Source organism: Lycorma delicatula, chromosome 1 (assembly GCF_047948215.1).
Source record: "Lycorma delicatula isolate Av1 chromosome 1, ASM4794821v1, whole genome shotgun sequence".
Taxonomy (NCBI): domain Eukaryota; kingdom Metazoa; phylum Arthropoda; class Insecta; order Hemiptera; family Fulgoridae; genus Lycorma; species Lycorma delicatula.
In genome coordinates this window covers 371,648,782-371,669,396 of record NC_134455.1, presented here as the reverse complement: position 1 = coordinate 371,669,396, position 20,615 = coordinate 371,648,782, and the positions used below count along the sequence as shown (strand labels likewise).

Below are 20,615 nucleotides of genomic sequence, written 5' to 3'. Positions count from 1 at the left end.
TACACAAGTATAGAGTTGGAAAAGAGGCATGACGAATCCTGGATTAAGGAGTCATCAAAATACAACTAAGGGAAGTATAAAATCAAGGTTAATACTAATGATAAAGTAGGAAACTTGGTAAGGTGATAATGTGTGTGATAAGGCGATAGATTTCCTAAAACTAATAAGAAGATACAGCAGAGTTCTACACCTAATTTGGATATTGAAATGCCCTTAGATCTAATGAAGCATTATTATCTTTTCAGATATTGTGTCAACAATTTAATTTGGTGGATCAGGTATATCTGCTGGTTTTACTGGTCAATCGATTTCACTAAAAAGGGCTTTTTCTCGCAAAATAAATACACTTTCTTTTTGCTTAATATTGAATCTACAGAAAAATATAGCTATTAATGTTTGTAACGGAATATAATTTATTTTATATTTTGTACTGAAGGATCTGTATCCTCAAAGACTGTCAACAAAAGAAAGTAAACAAAGAACTAAGAAAAAATTCGTAGTCACTCTTACAAGGTATCATCTGCACCTGTATTATAACTTACCTATCCTACTTAAAAAGAATACGTTTTCTTTTTCACTTTTTATGTTACCACTAGGTTAATTTTTTTCCAACACTGTTAGATTCTTAATATTATTAAATAAAATTAAGGTTTGCTACACCTGTTTCATAATTAAATATTAAATATTTTTAATAATAGTAATTATGAAAAATTAAAACAAGTCTGTTATATTAAATAAATAATTTTTTGATTATTTCATTTCAATAACCATTTTTTCATTACACCTCATTACTATTATCAAATCTATATTTAGTTTCTTCTATGTGAATCTCTAGACGAAGATTGATTTCCGTTACATTAAAATATCAAAGAGGAAACAAACTACTTCCACTTTTCAACACCAACTGCTATCACCAAATAACTTTCAAGCTGTTGTATCATACACAAATTTTTATGCAATTGTCTGATTCTTCCAAAATAACATTTTTTACAGACTTCTTATTTAATTAAAATAATGTAAAAGTTTATAATATCCTATAATAGTATAGTTGGTGTAAGTTCATTTTACTATCAACACATATATTTAAAATATGACATTGTTTTGAAAATATTCGGCAACAAGATTTTTTTATCTTTTCCTACTATCAGCTTATCATCAGATAAATAAAAAGTGATATCTCTTGTCAAGGAAGCATACTGACCACCAGGCTCAGTCAGAGATAAAAAAGAAGGGTAGAAAAAGCCCAGACAAATTTCTAAATGATGAAACATTTTTTAGGATCTGAGAATAGTACAATCAAACTAAATCTTATCCAATGCTATATGTTTACCATGCTTTTATAAATGGCAGCTTGGACACTGGGTGAGATGTTAATAAATGGTTACAAAATGAATTATTTCTGATAGAGATTATGGTACTCATAAAGTGGGATTTTTTTACCATTCATTTTTTCTCTACACTTCAGAGAACGCTAATGTCATAAAACCGTTAAGGTGACTGAAATTGTAATTAGGTCGTGTACTTTGCATTATTAATAAACATTAGGAAACAATGGAATATTGAACTTGTTTGCCTCATAGAAGGTGTTTTGAATTAGTAGACTAGGTTGACCTCAAATATTTTAGTTAAATTATTTCAAAACCTAGTTTGAATTGGCCACTACTGAGCTGTTTTGAACTCTTATTAATAACACCAAAATCACGCAGCTTTTGAACAGAGAGCTGTCGTAATAAAAAGACATATTTACTACTATATAATGGTCAAATGTTGTTATAAATATAACATTTACTATTATTACGTAAATCACTTTATTAAAATTGAATTAAAAAAAAAAGTTGTTTGCAAATAAAAATATATTGTATAGTTTTTAAAAATTTTTAGTAATTCTTTTCAATTTATTTCTATCGACTTTTTTCATATCTTTACAGTCATATACCACCCAAGCATCAAATATTAAATGGACCAAAAGGGATATAATATTTTTAAACATAATTATTCTCAAGATCTACTATTACCAAGTACGAAGCATTTTATTTCTTCAACCTTGCTTCTAGAAATTTTTGATAGGTGTAACCATTTCTCTTGTGCTTATGCTGCAACTTAAACTGAATTGCTGATCTTAAATGTTTTATATTTGTAAGTGAAAATACATTTATCAGTATTTTCTACTCATAAATAATCAGATTAGTAACAAATTAGGTTTTACCCTTACTTATCTCTAATTCCTTTACAAAATTAATGATAACTTTTTCATACTTATCAAGTGATAAGTATGAGCTAGCTTATCAACTGATAAAAATACTTCTCTGATTAATGAATAAACTGGTTTTTCTATCATTATAATTTATCATATTCTGTAAAAGTATTGGTACTTTATACATCTTCAAAGAATCAGGGTTACAGGTAAATTGTCTTGTAAACTAGCACATGATTCAGGCAAATTCAGTGTTTTTTTAGCGAGAATTAATTTAAGAAGTTTCCTTATCTTAAAATTGACATACATGTATAAAACTATTGCTTTATTCTACTATGATATAAACTAACTTTTGAAATCATCAGACATCAATTATTAATTACATTCGATTAAATGTTATTAATTTATTTAATTAGTATGTTATATATATGTAACTAAATAAATCAATTTGTTTAAATTTCAGGTCGATTTACAACAAAAATTCTATCATACCTCCATACTCAGTTTCTAAAATGTAAGTAGGATTTAACTTTATTTATAGTACACATTTCAGTGTGTATATATATATATATATATGTGTGTGTGTGTGTGTGTGTGTGTGAGCGCGCGCACGTAGCTAAAAATTTTAAGTTTACTTCAAAATATAAACGAACAAATCTACAGTATTTCAAACACACAGATTATGTACTGCTAAAGAAAATATAAAAATAAATAAGGAGAATTCTCATCATTATAGAACAACTACTATAGTAATAAGTAATAATACATAAGTAATTTAAAAATCGTGAAATTCGTTTTTCAATTGGTAATTCCCCTATATATCGTAGGATCTCAATCAGGAAAAAAAATTTGTGTTTTTTGATTTGCTACATCTTAAATAAAAATATTGTGTAATTTCATATGATTTTTATTTTTCAGAAAACCTTTAACGATAGCTCCAAAATGCTTCCCCAAAAGGTAAGTAATAACTGTCAACTAATTTTTCTTTCTCTAAAAATAAGTCAGGTGGATTTCCAATTTCTTCTCAATCCAGTTTTTTAATCTCAATTTATCAATTAACGAAATATTAGAGCTTAGGGTTTTGGTTTGCTTGGCATTTGTCCCGCCACCACCCTAGTCAGACGCCCAAAACCATAAGACCGGATGTCTGTGCTACAATGCTACAAACGCAACTGGGCACACAGCGTGTACGCCAGGGAATAGCATAGCAACCGCCACAACATCGACCTCTGCTTACCCTCCGGAGCACCTAGAAACAGAATATCCAGGAACGCCTGATAAATCACCACTATGTTACAGTGTGTTTCCGACCACCAATCCCGCATCAAAAACTAGACAGTACGTGCAATGGCTTTGGCCGTAACATGAATTTATGAGCTGAAAGGGGTTGCGTTGAAACTTGCGCATGGAGTCTTCCACAAATTGAGTCTGGCTTCCTTGATAGCATACTCTTTACGGGTGCGTGAGTAGATCTGCAGACCCTCAGAGTGGACGTCATCAACGATATTCCCCGTCAGGGGGCGAATATGGTATCTTCTCCTAGCAGATCTAATTCTTGCGTGCAACACGCAAAAGCCACAGGACGACCACTTTTTTCTGGTTATCCACCTGTGTTTAACAGACGGGTCATGACGGCTACAGGCACTTTCCGATCCGCGAACTGGCCACTACCTAATGGTCCGTCCATTGCCGGAGGCCTCCGTAGGATCCTATCGAGGCCAGTCTAGATGACCCGGCCGAAAAGTTCAACTATCAATAAACTATATATATAGAACCTACCTCTGTAACTTGGAGTTTGAATTGTATGGGATGCGTTTCGCCACCACCCCATTCGGTCCCCCTAATGCATAAGACAGAATGTCTGTGCCACAAACAGCTACTGAGACTCGAAAGAAATTAGCGACCAGTGTCCTAACTAACTCCAAGAGCAAACATATAACCGTGAACGGAATAAGCGTGGTACCATAGACCACTCGCTTGGGTGTACCACCGCCCACATTTCATATATCACTAAAATTGGTGCGCACATCCCGTCAAATATTAAAACATATATGACTATCAATAATTAAATTTATCTCGTTAAAGACAGGAATTCGCTGCCACGCCTAGGCCGCTGAATGCCAGCAAGTACCTGTTCACAATTAAAGAGCTAGGAGCTTTAATCTGGCTGGTAGGCAGCCATGTTTCTCAGTGAGTTTCTCCTAACAGCAGCGCGGTAGAAGTCTTTTCCCGAAAGTATACTACTGAATAAAGCAAATGTGGCTCCCACAACATTGACTCGACGCTTGTGAGTGGCCCATTTTCCCCTTGACCACTAAGTTCCAGGGTAGCCTGAGTTCTGGTACTCCAAACAGCAGGGTAGTCGAGCATCATGTGTTCGTCCTGCTGTATCTCCCCGCAGACGGAATGCTCATCATTTACCAGGCGGAACCGAAACAAACATCGGTTTAAATTTAAATGGTTGGAGAGCACTTGGGCACCCGTTGCCCTTAAAACGATAGAGAGGCATAACATCCCCCACAGATCCTGTTTAATTCAATACAAGAACATTCCCTTAGTCGTGGCATGCCATCCTTACTACCATGCTTCCATCGCGAGGCTGAAAAGATTTGTCCGCAGGAGGGTGCATTGAGATCACCGTTCAGATCCGGTACAGGCCCGGCTCGATACCGCATCCAAATACGTCGGCTTACCTGACTCTTTGCAATTTCAACATGGCCGCCCTAACTTTCACCACTAAATCGATTCGGAGATCCTTTCCCAATACAGTGGTAGCCTCGTCGGGGGTTGTTTTTAAACACCAGTGCATACCATTTAGACTCTGCGCTGGGCACTACTTAAATGTTTAAAAACTGCTTCACCTTTCTTTCGAACATATGTACCCAAACGGACGCCGCGTAAGAGGTCGTACTTTCGAAGAAACCTAGGTACACCATGTTCAAATGACGGCCGGCAGCCCGTAATGCTTTCGAGCAGTCCTTGTAAGCTTGTGCATCAGACAGCGTCCGCCGCTACTTGTTTAATGTTGTTGCTAAACAGCAACATATTATCAAACTAAACTCTTAGGTACTTATGGACTTAACCTCGGGTGACTACACAGCCTTTATACTTAATACGGGAGTACCGATTGTATGATAATTTGCGTGCACCCTTGAGAAGCATAAAACTCGTCTTGACACAGAAATCTTTAATTTTTGCTTGTCCACCCAGCACTCTGTGGTTGATAAAGCCGCCTGCACTCAATCTTCTATCCCGGTCATGAGTTACCAAGAACTAACAAGAAGTCATATGCAAAAGCCTGGGCTGTGACCGCTTCCGGGAATGTCAGTCCCAAAAATCCGTCGAATACCAGGTTCCACAGCAAGTGACCGATAATGGAGCCCTGCAGCCTTTCCCTGGTGACGGACTTTTCCACAACTAGGTGCGCATCCTTAAACAGAGCCGTGCGATTAGACAAGTTTAATTCACGTACTACGGCCTGCAGGGCTACGGGAACATACCTTAGGGTATGAAATTTTGTTCGCGCACTTTTTGTCAATCTACTTTTGACTTAACACAAACGTTTGTACAAATATAGATAAATTGATTTAAATGTGCATAGCATCTGCTACTTATCTATTAGAAAAACATAAGAAATATTTGCTTATAATCTATTATTTATTAAAACTATTAAATTTATTTTTGAAACTTAAATATTAATTTTTTTTTAAATTATATTTGTGAAGTGAACTTTTTGGAAATAATAAAAATTATGTATTCATCTACATCAGTCAAAGTCGTATCAGACCGGTGTTACCATCTTGATAGCCGCTGGTCGAAATCCGTCAAGAACGACGACGGAATTTTGCAGAAGGAGCTTCTTCGGATCATTCGATCTTCCTTGCTGCTTCCTGTCTTTGGTGATCACAGCTGTCTCTAACCAACTGTCTCGAATCAGGAGTGAGAGCCTCAGGAAGAAGTTGTTCCTAGCAACCTCCGAAGTGTATAATCTCGTGGTCATGTTGCCATGTAAAATGTTTTCAAAACAATTTAATAATAACTTTATAACGCGGAACCATCCGAAACAATTTTAACTATTAACATTTCCTAATAATTGTATTCCTCCATATTTTTACTCTTTTCTTAATTAATTAATGTTAATTGTGTCAGGATTACCATAAATTACTACAAAAAAAAGCATTAATAAAATGTAATTTAAGATTTATTAGTGCGGCTTTTCACCTTAATACGGAATAGTAAAGATTTGATATTTTTTTACTTTTTATAGTAATAATTAATAAAAAATAGAAAGTAAAAAAGGTAATTTAGTGTCATCATCCGTGTACTTGATATATCTCTATGGAATATTAAGTGGAAAAATTATTAAAATATACCTTAATAAAACAAATAAATTTTTTTTGTAAATATGATAAATTTTATTTAACAAATAAATAAATAATTTATTAATAATTGGTTTTGTTTTGTAGTATAAGTAAATGGTAAAATACGATTAGTTAGCTTATGAAGGAGATAATTATGATATTACAATTAAAATTAATAAAAATAAAAAAAATAAGTTTTCACAAAGTAGTATAAAGTGGAGACTCAACATATTCTTTTTGTTGTCTTTGATTTATTGAAAAAGAAAGAAAATATTACATGTAAAAAGTTAGACTATATTTTTAACATTAAAAAAAACTGCCAGCAAGAAACTAACATGATATTGATCGGAATTTAGATACATACTTCCCAGCCCTGAGCAATAAATTTTCTGAGGTAGCTGTGAAACTTTAAGATAGTTACTCTTTTGACTGAAGAAAAAGAAAACATGCCACCATAATGAGGGTATCTAAATATTTTAAGATATAAGTAAAATCTAAGATAAGAAAAGTCTAACTTAAGATCCTGTTGTAAACATGCTATTATGGTACATTACAGGTCAATTTAAATCTTACGTCTCGCAGCAAGAAATTGATAAATAATTATAGTGTTATATTAAAATACAAAACTCAGTGTGCATATTATTATGTGATTTCTTGTAAGGTGGTAAAATCACATTAAGCCAATTGATTTAGAGTACTTTTATACTTAACCAGGCATCCTGCACTATGTACTGTTAAAGTAAATGGCATCTCACTATTTAGAGAGGAGTATTGGGTAAATAATAGTCTCTATGTACTATAAATATTTTTTTTTGGAAATACACATGAAAGAGCATTAGTATTATTACCATGAAAATTTTGTTTTAGGGAGCCGTTTCGTTTCACTAAACCAAGTCGTATTTATATAACGTAAGTACAGTAATTTATTTATATGTATATTAGTATATATATATATATATATATATATATATATATATATATATATGCAAGGATCTATTACGAAAAAAAAAACGAAAAAAAAAACGGTATTGCTAAAATAGCATTACTGCATCACTAGTACTTCTTGTCACCGCTAAGAGCGCTTGAGCTCACCGTCGTAGCTCACCGCTAAGAGCCACCGTCGTAGAATTTCCCTTTTTTTCTTGTGGTAGATTCCCTTTTCCCTCGTCCAATTGGAACGGGAGATTTGAAATCGCAAAGGGTTGCCAACCTAATTATATTTTTCCTATGAACATTAATTATTTTTGAATACTTCAAAAGTTGATGTACAGCATACAGTCGCCTGCTATGTCGTGTGACGTCACAGGTGAGCGTGTGAATTAAAGCGGGAGAAATAATATTTAAAGCAAAAAAAATTAACAAGTCTGGTTAGGTTTCGAATTGGTTGACTCCGGGACACAGCTTACTGACGCTTTAAAGTGTTCGGATACAACTGCTGTCGGACATGTTTAGTGAAGTATGTTCTACACAATTCATGCGCCTGAGAGAAATTACTTTTAGTACTAAACGCCATCTTCTAACGTCACAATCCCCCTATTTCTTTCATTCAATTTAGTGTACAAAATATGTTCTTATTTCCGACATTTACGTAAAATAAATTTTCACCCGTCTTTCTATCGAAAAATTAATCAGTTTTTCTAAGATTTAAATACTATACCAATTTCTTTATTAGAAAAATAAAAAATAAAATATTCGTAAATTTTTACAAAACCTACTACCTACGCATGCGCATCTTCCAGTCGGTTACAGCTATAAATTTTCAAATTGCCACACCCTAGTTATTAAGAAAAATACATCTACATACATCCTATAGACATCCCATGCACCTCTTTTATTGAAAAATATTTAAGTAAAAGAGGTAGTAATAGTAATAAATGAATCTCTTAAGAATAGTACCCTAAGAGAAACATATTTGTATTAAACAGTCTTTTCAAAATTTGTAACATAATCGGACAGTGAATAAATCCAATGTCAGATCTTATCATGAGCCTTGGAACCACTAGTGAATAATGCTAATAATTACAATTTAAAATAAATTAAAACAATAGTCGTACATTATTGTACAGGTGTTTAAAGTGTTTTGTGTATTTATTTGGGTGTTATTTGTTTTGTATGTTTTAATGTGTTGTAGTCCTGAAAAGCATTTTTTCCATTATTTTATAAACGATAGTTTATTAAAACAATACATCGTAGGGGTAGTCAGAGTATTGTCGTAATATTTTTCCAATATTACCCTTGAATACCAAGTTTATTTCCATCTCTACTACAGCCTTCATCTTGTCTACGGTCATCACTTTAGCAAACCTCTTTGGTAAAACGATTTTACATGTCCCATCGTCACATTGGAGGGTATATACAACTGCCTTCCCATATTTTGTGTCCAATAGGTCCATCAGCTACGTGCAATGAGAATTTAAAAAAAAACCTACCGATGTTAGTAAAGTGGAAAGATTGTTCCATCCTCCTGCATGCTGCGGTCAGCCTTTCACTACGTCAATGATATCATGCGGTGACCAGTATCAATGAAACCACAGTGTAAAAAACGAATTTATTTAATTTACCTGTAGCAATATTCCGCTGACATTCGAGTAGAATAAACATGATGTCAAGTCATAGGTAAATCTATCACGAATAAATTAATATACAGTTTCTGTATACAGAGAGCCAAACATTTTTTGTACTTCTGTATGATTAAACGGGAATAAAATATTCAAAAAATCAATTGAAAACTTATTAAAGAAAATAACTTGTCATAGAAAAGATCAGCCGTTCTCTATGATAGAGGTGGGTTTCTTGATTCTAACAAAACGTTATATTTGAGTTATATTTCATTATGTTATGTTATGTCTTCAGTTGCTTTTTGAAATTAATTGTCATTAGGTATTAAGGTTTTCTTATATTTTTAGTTGAATTATTAGAGATTTTTTTCGAGCTACAGCTCCAATGTTAAGGAATTTTTTTTGTTTCTTTACTTGTTTCGTATATTTAAAATTAATTCTTACTCGGTATGGATCATCTACCTTAAGCATATATGATAGACGAAGAGAAATCTGATCCTGGATGTTGTCAGATAACATGCAAAAAACGTAGTCGGTTTTTGAATAGAAACCCGAGGAGAATTGTACGTAGAAAAATTATTAAAGATGACATAGCAAACAATTTATCGGGAAATTCGAGTGATAACGTGAGTGTAACTTTGGAATCCCAACCTGCTACTAAGTGGAGTACCATAGATTAGCTTTTGTGTCGTGATGGAGAACCTAAACTACTCGATTCAACTGGTGATGATCAAGGAAAAAATCGAAGGCCACGGGCATCGGGTGAAGGACTAGAAAAATACACGCTACAAGATATCTAAAGAGCCCACTTCAGCTTTTTTCGTTTACCTGAAGCCGCAAGAAAACAAGACCATATTTGAATTGAAGTACATTGCGAATTGCAGCGTGTCGTTCGTCACATCGCGGAAACCGACAGGCCTCTTGCCAATCGGTTAAAGTCGATGCCTGCTGACATGAGGTGTCAACAGTACGGGCAAAGCAAAAATAATTGTATGAGACCTTTCCGCTGTGTGAAGAGTAAGGAAAGCAAGTGGGGAGTTCAAAATCTACGTCTGGAAATTGTTTCGGGATTCCAAGCAACATACTGGACTACAGAACTGCATCCCGGATATACTTGACTTTTTATTACTTCAGGTATGTTATCAGGATAACAGTAGTGGTAGAAAACATCTATGATTCAACGTCCGACCGCTTCCCGGTCTTACTTATATTGAGTACGATGGTACTGAGGAGAAAAAGAAGACCTATTCTGCATACGAAACAAAACTATTCGGGTTTTTATCAGAGCTGGATCGAGGAGAAATTGACTGATTCATTTCCGCTTGACACCGCTGAGGTTATTGATTACGTGACATACCTTCTAACGCCAGTCATGCAAGAATATGGATGGCGGTCAACGCCTGAAGATGTTCATTCAGCCAGAGATAATACCTATCCGTTGAAAGTGACAGATCTAATTGTCTCAAAGCGGTGTCTCAGCGGAATTGGCAGCGATTCAAGAGGCCAGAATACAGGATTCCGCATAATATAACAGTGTGGAGGCTGAGGATTTTTTTGAAGACTATCAGAGACGAGACACTCAAGGAGTACATCGGTAATCTTTCTCAATTGAATGGAGACGGATGTACTTTTTGGAAGGTTACGAAGGGACTACAATGTTCCCCAGGAACGCTCCCTTCCCTACAGAGGCATACTTGATCATGGGAAAGGAATGACAGAGTGAAGGCAAATCTATTTACTTCTTACCTAGAAGTAACCTTCCAACCCCACGTTGACGAGGATCCAAATGATGTAAATTTTAAAGATTTCCTGAGAGCCCAATGCCAATCAGCTTCCTGATTGATTGTGATTTCTACAAAGATCATTCTAAAATTATTCAACTAAGGAAATCCCCAGGCATTCACTTAGTGACGCACAAGATGCTGGTCATTCTACCCTTTAAAGGCACCGTGTATATTAAGGATCTGTTGAACGATGTTCTGCGGACGTCTTACTTCCCAGCGGAATGGAAGATATCACAGATGGTAATGGTTTTAAATCCTGGAAAACCTGCGCAGGAGATTTCTTCTTACAGACCAGTTACACGGGTGATACACCATCCTTTAGTCTGCAGACTGTGGATCCCAAATATAGACCGAGTGGTTTCCAAATGCAATGAAGAAGGCACCGCGCATTGACCAGCTTGACCAGGATATGTTTTACCATCTGCTGACTGTCAGGAGAATCGCTTGGCAGATTGTTCCCGGGGTACCTAAGCTGGGGCTGCTTTCCGGGTTGCTGGAAGGTGGCTTTGATGAGGGTGCTTTTAAAATCTGGAAAGTATCTTGGTAACGTCAGTAGTTATCGAGCCATCAGACTCTTGCCGGTCATCGGTAAGTTGGTTGTGCCATCGAAAGGCTGGTTGTAGAACGATTCTGGGAAAGCACTGATATAAACGTTTTTGTAAATCAAGGCCAATATGACTTCAAGAAAGGGATTGGGACCGAGGATTGCATCTTAAATGCTCTTACTGAGGTGGAAAGCGCTGACTGCAAATATGTTTTGGCAATTTTTACTGACATAGAGGCAGGATTTCTTTCCTTGTGTTGGGGTTCTGTGCTCTATGAGTTGGAACGCCTCAATGTTCCCGTAGCCCTGCAGGCTATAGGAAGAGACTATTTGCTATTTGTCTAATCGCTCGGCTCTGTTTAAAGATGCGCATCTAATTGTGAAAAAGGCCGTCACCAGGCGAAGCCCGCAGGGTTCCATACCCTAGGTTCTATGCTGTGGAATTTGATTTTTGATGGATTTCTGGGATTGACATTCGCAGAAGGGATCACGGCCCAGGCTTTCGCCGATGACTGTATCCTGATAGTTCGTGGTAATTCACGACCACAGCTGGAAAGTAGAGATCAGGTAACTTTGTCGACCACGGAGGGCTGGATGGAGATGGAAAATTTAAACATATTTGTGCCCAAGACGATGTATATGCTTCTTAAGGGTGCAGACAAATTATCCTGCAGCCGTATCCCCAATAGTAAATAAAAACTCTGTGTAATCAGCCGAGTGAGGGTTCATAAGTACCTAGGAGTTTTGCTTGATGAAACGTTGTTGTTTAGTAAACACATTAGGCAAGTAGTGGCGGATGCCGTCTCAGTAATTCAGAGGCGTAGAAGGATTACTTAAAAGATTATTGGTTGTCGGGTCGTCAATTGTACATGGAGTACCGAGGTGTCTTTGAGAGCATCACCTTATACGCGGCGCCCGTTTGGGCGCGTAGGTTGGATATGAATAAAACACTGCTTCAAAATTTAAGGAGTGCCCAGCGCAGAGCCTTGAAAGTACGCACTGGTGTTTTTAAAACAACCTCCTGTGAGGCTACTACCGTATTGGGAAAGGCTCTTCCAATCGCTTGAGTGGTGAAAGTTCGGACAGTCATGTGGAAGTTGCGAAAAGGTCGGGAGGCCAAGGCGTTTCGGATACGGTTTCGGGCTGGGCCAGTACTGGAGCGGAACGGTGATCTCAATGCACCGGATATAAATTTCGTTCAGTTGCCCATCTCCGTCTGCGGAAGAGGCTATGGAGCCTTGCGATGAATGAATGGCAACTGAAATGGCACGCTACGAATAAGGCAAAAGCCTTGTATAGGTTTATACAGGATTTGGGAGGATTGTATGCCTCAAGTTCGTTTTTAAGGGCAACGGGTGCATAGGTGCTCACCAACCATGTGAATTTAAATCAATATCTGTTTCCGTTCCACCTGGCGGAAGATGATTTTTGCGTCTGCGGGGAGGTCCAGTCAAATGAGCATATGATATTGACTGCTATGCTCTTGGGTGGCCAGAGCGGCCACCCAAGAAAGGCTCTGCTCTACGTTAACCCTCAACTGGTCGCGTTGGGTCTCTATGACCCGAGACCGGAGACACTATTTTATATTTAAAGTTTAATATTTGCCTCAATGATATTAGGTTGGCAAGCCTTTTCTTTCTTTTTCCTGTTTAGCCTCCGGTGACTACCGATTAGGTAATACTTCAGAGGATGAATGAGGATGATATGTATGAGTGCAAATCTTGTATAGTAAGTGTAGTCTTGTACATTCTCAGTTCGACCAATTCTGAAATGTGTGGGTAATTGAAAACCAACCACCAAAGAACACCGGTATCCACGATCTAGTATTCAAATCCGTGTAGAAATAACTGGCTTTACTAGGACTTGAACGCTGGAACTCTCGACTTCCAAATCAGCTGATTTGGGAAGACGCATTCACCACTACACCAACTCGGTGGGTTAGGTTGGCAAGCCTGCTAATCTCCTATCGCAATCCGTTCTATCAGTCAGTATCCAAATTACCTAGGTTTGTGTAATATAAGTAACAAAAATAAGCTATTTGACCCGACGCGACCAGATGTGTTACACTATTGCCATTTACTTAAAAATGTAGACCATATTTTAGTAAAAAATTTACTTGTTAAAAGGTATCTCACTTCGGGAAACCTAAAAAAACTTGAACAAAGTAAAAATACATTTTGAAGATCAAGATATTATTGTAATTTATGTTCAACAACCAGAAGAGCAAGATTTGCAAGTTAGAAGGAAACGTAAACGCTGTCACCCTTGCTCGAGCACCAAGGACAATAAATATAACATTTTGTGTAAAAAAAGTGGGCATAATATTTTTTTTTTAAATTCACACTTCTTTTATTTGTAAAGATTAATGTTAATTAAATTAATTTGAAAGTGATTAATGTTAGTGTTGGGAATAAAGAATTTCTAACTCTGAAATAAAAATACACAAATGTATTGTTCAGGACATCAAATTGACACCAGGCAAATTGTGCATTGTTTACTTGTAGATGTTCGACTCAGATCAAATATTTTTATTTGAAAACATATTTACAGATGAGTTATAAGTTTGTCTTCAATCAATCGAGAAGAATTATATTTTTACGACAGGAAAGTTCAATAAAAATGAAAATCTTTCTTTATTTTTTACAAGGTTTTGAAATTAACGTTTTTCTTTGATTATTTTGTTTTAAACAAGGAGATATTTATTTTTATTTGATTAAAAAAATTACTTTTTCGAATATAAGCGTTCATTTCTTTTTAATTTTAATAATGTAATATTAATTTACGAATGTTCAGGTCATACTGACCCGACGCAACTAGTAATATTATAAAAAGGGCGTGACCAGGTAAGGGTAAAATTAGGATGATGAAAGAGCAAAATCTGATTTTGTATTAATCGTTGTTGTTTGCGGTGTTCGACTGCTAGCAATTTCCCTCGTTTCAGGATAACATAGTTTATGCAAGATTCTAACCTCCTGGATAATCATTTCGATTGTGTAAACCGGACGGTTCCTGGAACGGCAGTTGCGATTCCCTTTGCAGTTGATGCAAACTGGGGAATCTTTGCATGGATGACCTTCATGATATTCAATTCCATGAATACAGATTTCTTACCTTTCATATATAAGTGCAGTGTGTTGGAAACTAGCATTAAATTATTGCATAGGTTGCGGTATGCTTGAACACAAATCAAAAGAACGTTACCATTTCTCTCATGTTCAACCTTCGTCTTTGTGTCACACATTGACTTGAGAATTCCTTTAATGTTTCTTCTTCAGTGTAATAAGTAAATTCGGGACAAACAACTCCTTTCAATGAGTTAACAGTGTAATGAGATTCGAACGCAAGAAACTCACCGATCTACATTAAAGCTTGAACATTTTGGGTTTGACAGTCATTTTCAGTTTCGACGTATAGACGGTCAAGAGTCTTACATATATCCATTAATATTATAGTTAAGTTAATTTGTAATAAATAAAAGAATAGATATATTCATAAATATTTCATAACAGAAAGAAATATGAGCCAACGTGTACATAATAAATAAACAACAAACAAATGCGGTATGTATAAAGGGAAGAGAAAAAATGACGTTGAAAATAATAAAATTAATTTTTTTTAAAAATTATATTGAACACTTTTGCAGAGAATTGAAGAAACTAGTATAAGATAGAATGACCTTCTAAACACACAAATAAGAAGCAGTAAGATATATGAGAAGAATACAAAATATGTTGAATTGTTAAAACAGCAAAATAATTGTAACTCCTAAACTTACAGGAACTTTTCCTTCTATCCCTATTTTTTTAAATAAAAAAAAATATATGTATCTTTTAGGACCTTGATTCGGATGGGATATCATGATGAAGTTATTTAGGTTCACCGTTCAAAACAGAATTTATAAGTAAGGAATTTATAACCTCTAGTACAAATAATGAGAGTATAATAGTCAGGCAGAAAAAAAAGAAAACATGAAATAAGATTCTTTGTCATGATACAGATAGTATAAGTCTATTTCGAGAAATAAATTTATCATTTGAAAAGTATGAAACCTGACTAGGGTTTGAACCCAGAATATTTTGATTGATACCACTTTTGCATATTGTATAAAATAAATTTAAAAACTTCTGAAACAATTATTTTATTTATAATACGTATTTTATTTATTTATAAACTTACTTAATTTAATTGTTATATATTTTATTAAATTTGTTCCACTGGATCCCTTTCAATGGTGTAATGTAATATTTAATTATTCATTGTTTCAGAATGGACTGTACATATGTTTTTGCTCGTTATCAATGGTAAAAAATTTATAACATGTGTGTTTTAATTATACTTATAAAATATAAATCCTTAATATTAGTTAATTAATGTGTTAAATTTTTTTTTTAAAATCTAATTTGTTTAGAAAAAACTATGCAATCATTAAGAAATGTAATTTTTTCTTCATATTTTTTTAAAAAAATTAAAAGCTATTAATTAAGAAAAATTACTTTAACATTTCAGCAGCAGTTAAATCGAGCTGATTCTCAAATCAGCTCGTTAATTTGTAAGTTAAGGTCATGGTTTGTCGCGATCGAGCCGGACGTCTGGGGTATATGTCATCGGGTGGTGTGGTGGGGGACCTCGATCCGGTGTATCTGCATAAATCTAAAACCTGCATCTGATGTAGTTCTGAGTAGATTTCTGTGATCACTGAAATGTAGATCTCTGTGTATCAATTGTATTCAATCTCTTGGCTAAAGCCGCTCATAAATGTACCCTAGAATTAATTTCAATACAAAAAACTTTCCGATAATAAAGCAAAAGATATCGCATTCCTCATCAACATTGGGGAAGATACAGACAGTCTGCTTAAAAATTCAAATAAAAAAACAGGTTTGATTACCAACATCTTTGTTCTGGAATACCAAGGTTTAGGACAGAAAACGAAGGTACTTTGAAATAAAGATGATACAGAAATCTGCATCGTGTAATGTTCGAGTAAATTAAATAGGTGAAATTGAAGGGGGATCGAAAAAGCATTTCTTATTGCTACCAAGACGGATAACAGTCGACATCTGATTAGCGTCGACAACTTGTTGCTTCGTATAAAGATAAACTGTAAAAAGCTGCGGTTACCGGATAATAAATACAAAGTAAGATCAATCCTTGACAACGGTCCACCTCAGGAATCAAAAACAAAAAGTTCTAAGTTAGAACTGTGTAAACCGTCATTATTCAACATAATCGAATGCGTATTCAATGACGACCTGGTTACATACTACCATATTAATAAAAGGATTAGCGAAGAAGATATACACAGATTCCTATTCAGCCTTAAACAGAATGTTGTAAATCTTCTTACTGAGTCGCTTAAAGAATGTAAAAAACTATAAAATTCAGTCTATTCCTAGAATGTACACGTGAAAGATGAAGAAAAATGGTAGACAGTACCGAAGAACACAAAACAAAAGATGCAAACATTAAAACAGAATTGATACTAGTAATCAACAAAGCCGACATTGACAAAGCACTAGATAAAGCTATTAAATAAAATAATAAACAAGAGAAGGAATTTATAATTAAAGAAAGCGGGTGTTCTTTGCTGAGCATAGACCGTGTCGTAGTCCGCATAAACAGATACTTCCTCTTAAGGAATTCAACATAGGTATACCACCCTAAAGAAATCAAAGAAAAGAAAGCTGTGATAAACCTCAAAATGAAGTACTGCTTCAAAACTATGTTGTCTAAACAAGTAACCGGACCGAATCCTTAGTGGTTAATTGAACAATACTACGTTTTGGAAGATAAATACGACTTCCATAGCTAAATATCCAACTGAAATAATAGACATATACAGGTTCGAGAAAGCTAATAAGTTTTCAATAAACGAATTTGTACTAAAGGAAAACAATGAAATAAAACCTATAAAAGTGTGCGATGAGGAAGAATCTATTCATTATGATTTTCTGTACATTAACATAGAAAAGAACAGTCCCTATAGCTACATACCAAATCTATTACATGTAGTTCGTTCACAGCTGACGAAAATTGATCATAAAATAGATGTAATTTGAATGATGTTTCACTTTGTCCGAAAAGACGTCGATTATGACAGGAAAATGCAGGTTCACTTCTGATGCTGTTTGATGAAGAAACCGGCTACTGTTAAAATGTGCAACATAGGAAAGTTGGTACACAGTCTACATTATCGTTTAAGAATTACCAAAACTTGTTTCCCGTTCATGTCGTCAACAAGATGGGAGACCATTGCAAGTTTACCGGCAGGTACAGAGTAGTACTGTGAAACAGTTGCAACCAGCGCAGAACTAAGTAAACCAGCACCACTGCCTTCATTCAAAAATATTAGGCTCTAATTCTCACTTCATCATAAAAGAACTGAAATATGACATCAAAATGATATACTTGATACCGAAAACGACTAAAAAATTCATTATGTTTACTAAGATCATCTGCGAAAATACATCGGTAAAGAATATAAACAAATTCCAGTTTATGATAAACTGCATCTTTGAATAACTGGCATCCAACTTATTGGAATATGCATTCCAGCATATCTGGAAGTATTTCAGGGAAAAAGAATTGCCACTAGCTACAAGAAAAGGTGTATATCCTTACGACTACACTGACTCCAGTTCGAAGCTGTAGAAATGACCTTCTAAAGAACATTTCCACATTGGAAAGATGAAGACGATTACAAACATGCACAAAATGTATGGAATTACTTCGGCTGAAACACGTTTGGTAAATAAAATATGATGGCTATTTGAGACGTGACGTCCTCTTACTGATAGACATATTTGAAAACTTTGAATGGCTATGGTTAAACACATACAATCTAGCTGCAGCCCATTACGTATTGCCTCCAGGGCTGGCTTTAGACGCTATACTGTGTATAACGCAAGTTCAGTTAGAGCTGTTCACCTACACGAAAATGTACATGTTAATCGAGTCAGACATATGAGGTGGTATAACGACTTGTGTAAAGAAAAATGATGAGGCTGATAATACATACCACAAAAACAGCTAAGATAGCCTATGTTGATAGCAATAATTTCTACGGCTAAAGTAATCTCGTCACATCCTCATTCACAATTCGAATAGACAAACTGGTATCCAACTTACCGAAATACGCATTCCAGCATATTCGAAAGTACTTCACAGAACAACACATACCAATAGTTACAAGAAAAGTTGTATATCTTTACGACTATACCGATTCCTGGTCGAAGCTCGAAGCAATGACCTTACCTTCTAAAGATCAGTTCTACAGCGCATTAACCAACATGAACGTAGGTGAAGACGATTGCAAACATGCACAAAATGTATGGAATCACTTCGGCAGCTACACGTTCGGTGAATACTGTAATGGATACCTGAGATGTGACGTTCTGTTACTGGTGGACACATTCGAACAAATTGGATCGCTATGCTCATACACATACAATCTAGATGCAGCCCATTACGTATTGGCGCTAAGCTGGATTTAAACACCATAATATATAAAACGCAAGTTCAATTAGAGCTGTTCACAGATCCAAACATGAACATGTTCATCGAGTCAGATATAAGAGGCGACATAATAACACGTGTAAAGAAACACGCTGAGGAAAACAATTCATATAACAAAAACAGCTGTAATGGCCTATGCTGATGCCAATAATTTGTACGGCTGGAGTATATCTCGTCACCTCATTCACAGTTCGAATAAGTAGGCGAACGACAGCTACATCACGATTTCGACAATCTAATGACGCATGCAGATGACGATGTGATCGATTACATTGTACACATTGACGTTGAATATTCTTCTCATCTCACAACTTGGATGGACATTGTGCTGGCTTTTTTGCAGACAAACAAAAGCCGCCCAGTTTTGTGAGGCCTTCGCATTGATGGCATCCTGACTGAGCCAAGATAGAATATGTTTTGTGGCATTTAAAGATGACTTCTGGTAAAACCTCTCAGAGCTAGATACAGATGGGACGGTGTGGCGTTAAATTCGTCACATGGCAGGTGTCTTCGCCTTCGGGGTTAGGACGTATAATGTACTGACAACACTATTTCTGAAAAAGGCATACTTTTGCTATTAGGTTGTTCAAGGTGATCAGAAATGGCTTGCTCAGGACAAAGATACGTAAAAATTTTAAAGGTTTGCCAAAGTCCTTGGCTAAAAGGCAAGTTATTTTTTTTTTTAGAGATTGTGAATGACGTAAACGTGAAATAGCCGAAAGGTTATATCGAATGGCTTAACGTAATTAGCCGACTCGTACTGTAGAACTGAAGGTCCTCAACGACTTCTATGAAGCCACATTGAAGTTAATGATTCCTTATTCTAAAAGAAACAAAGGGTGATATATTATGACTATGATATATTGCTTTTCTAAATTGCATTCGCCGTTCCGTTAAAAAGGACTACCACTGATAATGTAGTTAAGTCTTTGAGTGCCATACTAAAAACGTATAAATGAAACACTTTTAGACAGATGACGGTAAACAGTGGTAAAATCGAAAGGTCAAAGCCATTCTAAAGAAATACGTTGTCAACAACTAGTACATTCACTGAGGTAAAAGCTTCTATAGTGGAGCGATTCATTCGGACACTGAAAACTAAAATGTGGATAAACCTCAAAGAACAAGGGTCGTATAAATGGCTAGACTTTCTGCCAAAACTAGTACATGAATATAACAACACGGTTCATCACGCTATAGGGATAAAGGTGAAAGATATTAATAATGGCAATGAAAAGCTGGTACTGCAAAGGATTAACTTTAGTAGGGTAAGACCCATTAACAAAAAATTTCCTAATTTCAAAGTAGATGATCGTGTACGCATAAGGATGTTCAAATGACTCCCTCCTAAATAAGCGCCTATTAGCGTAAGAGCGACGAAATCATATGTGAATCCTTTTGTTCAAATCATCACCACCCCTGAAAGCTGCTAGTGTGACACCTACACTAACTGAAAACACAGCAATGAACTGATTCAATGAGATCACTCCTTAAAAAATTTCAACACTATTTCTAATGTAATTGTAACGAAACAGTGCCGTCTCAGTAGTTGCTCTCATGCTCAACGTAGTCGCAGTGTCTTATCAAGATTTAAACAACATTGCAAAAGGAGTCCGATACAGCAAAGTGAAAGTGATCTGTCAACATCCTTTTCCTATT

The 20,615-nt window shown here is 35.4% G+C and overlaps 1 protein-coding gene across 3 annotated transcripts in view; it reads left to right on the top strand.

The window, feature by feature from the left end:
* The window catches only part of LOC142318436 (uncharacterized), a 124,562-nt gene that overhangs the window by 63,523 nt on the left and 40,424 nt on the right, over positions 1-20,615 (top strand). For all 3 annotated transcript variants that reach the window (XM_075355022.1, XM_075355023.1, XM_075355021.1), the window contains 4 exons: positions 2,658-2,708; positions 3,113-3,151; positions 7,423-7,464; positions 15,707-15,742. In XM_075355022.1, the coding sequence (XP_075211137.1) occupies positions 2,658-2,708; positions 3,113-3,151; positions 7,423-7,464; positions 15,707-15,742 (168 nt within the window). The remainder of the gene's footprint in view (positions 1-2,657; positions 2,709-3,112; positions 3,152-7,422; positions 7,465-15,706; positions 15,743-20,615) is intronic.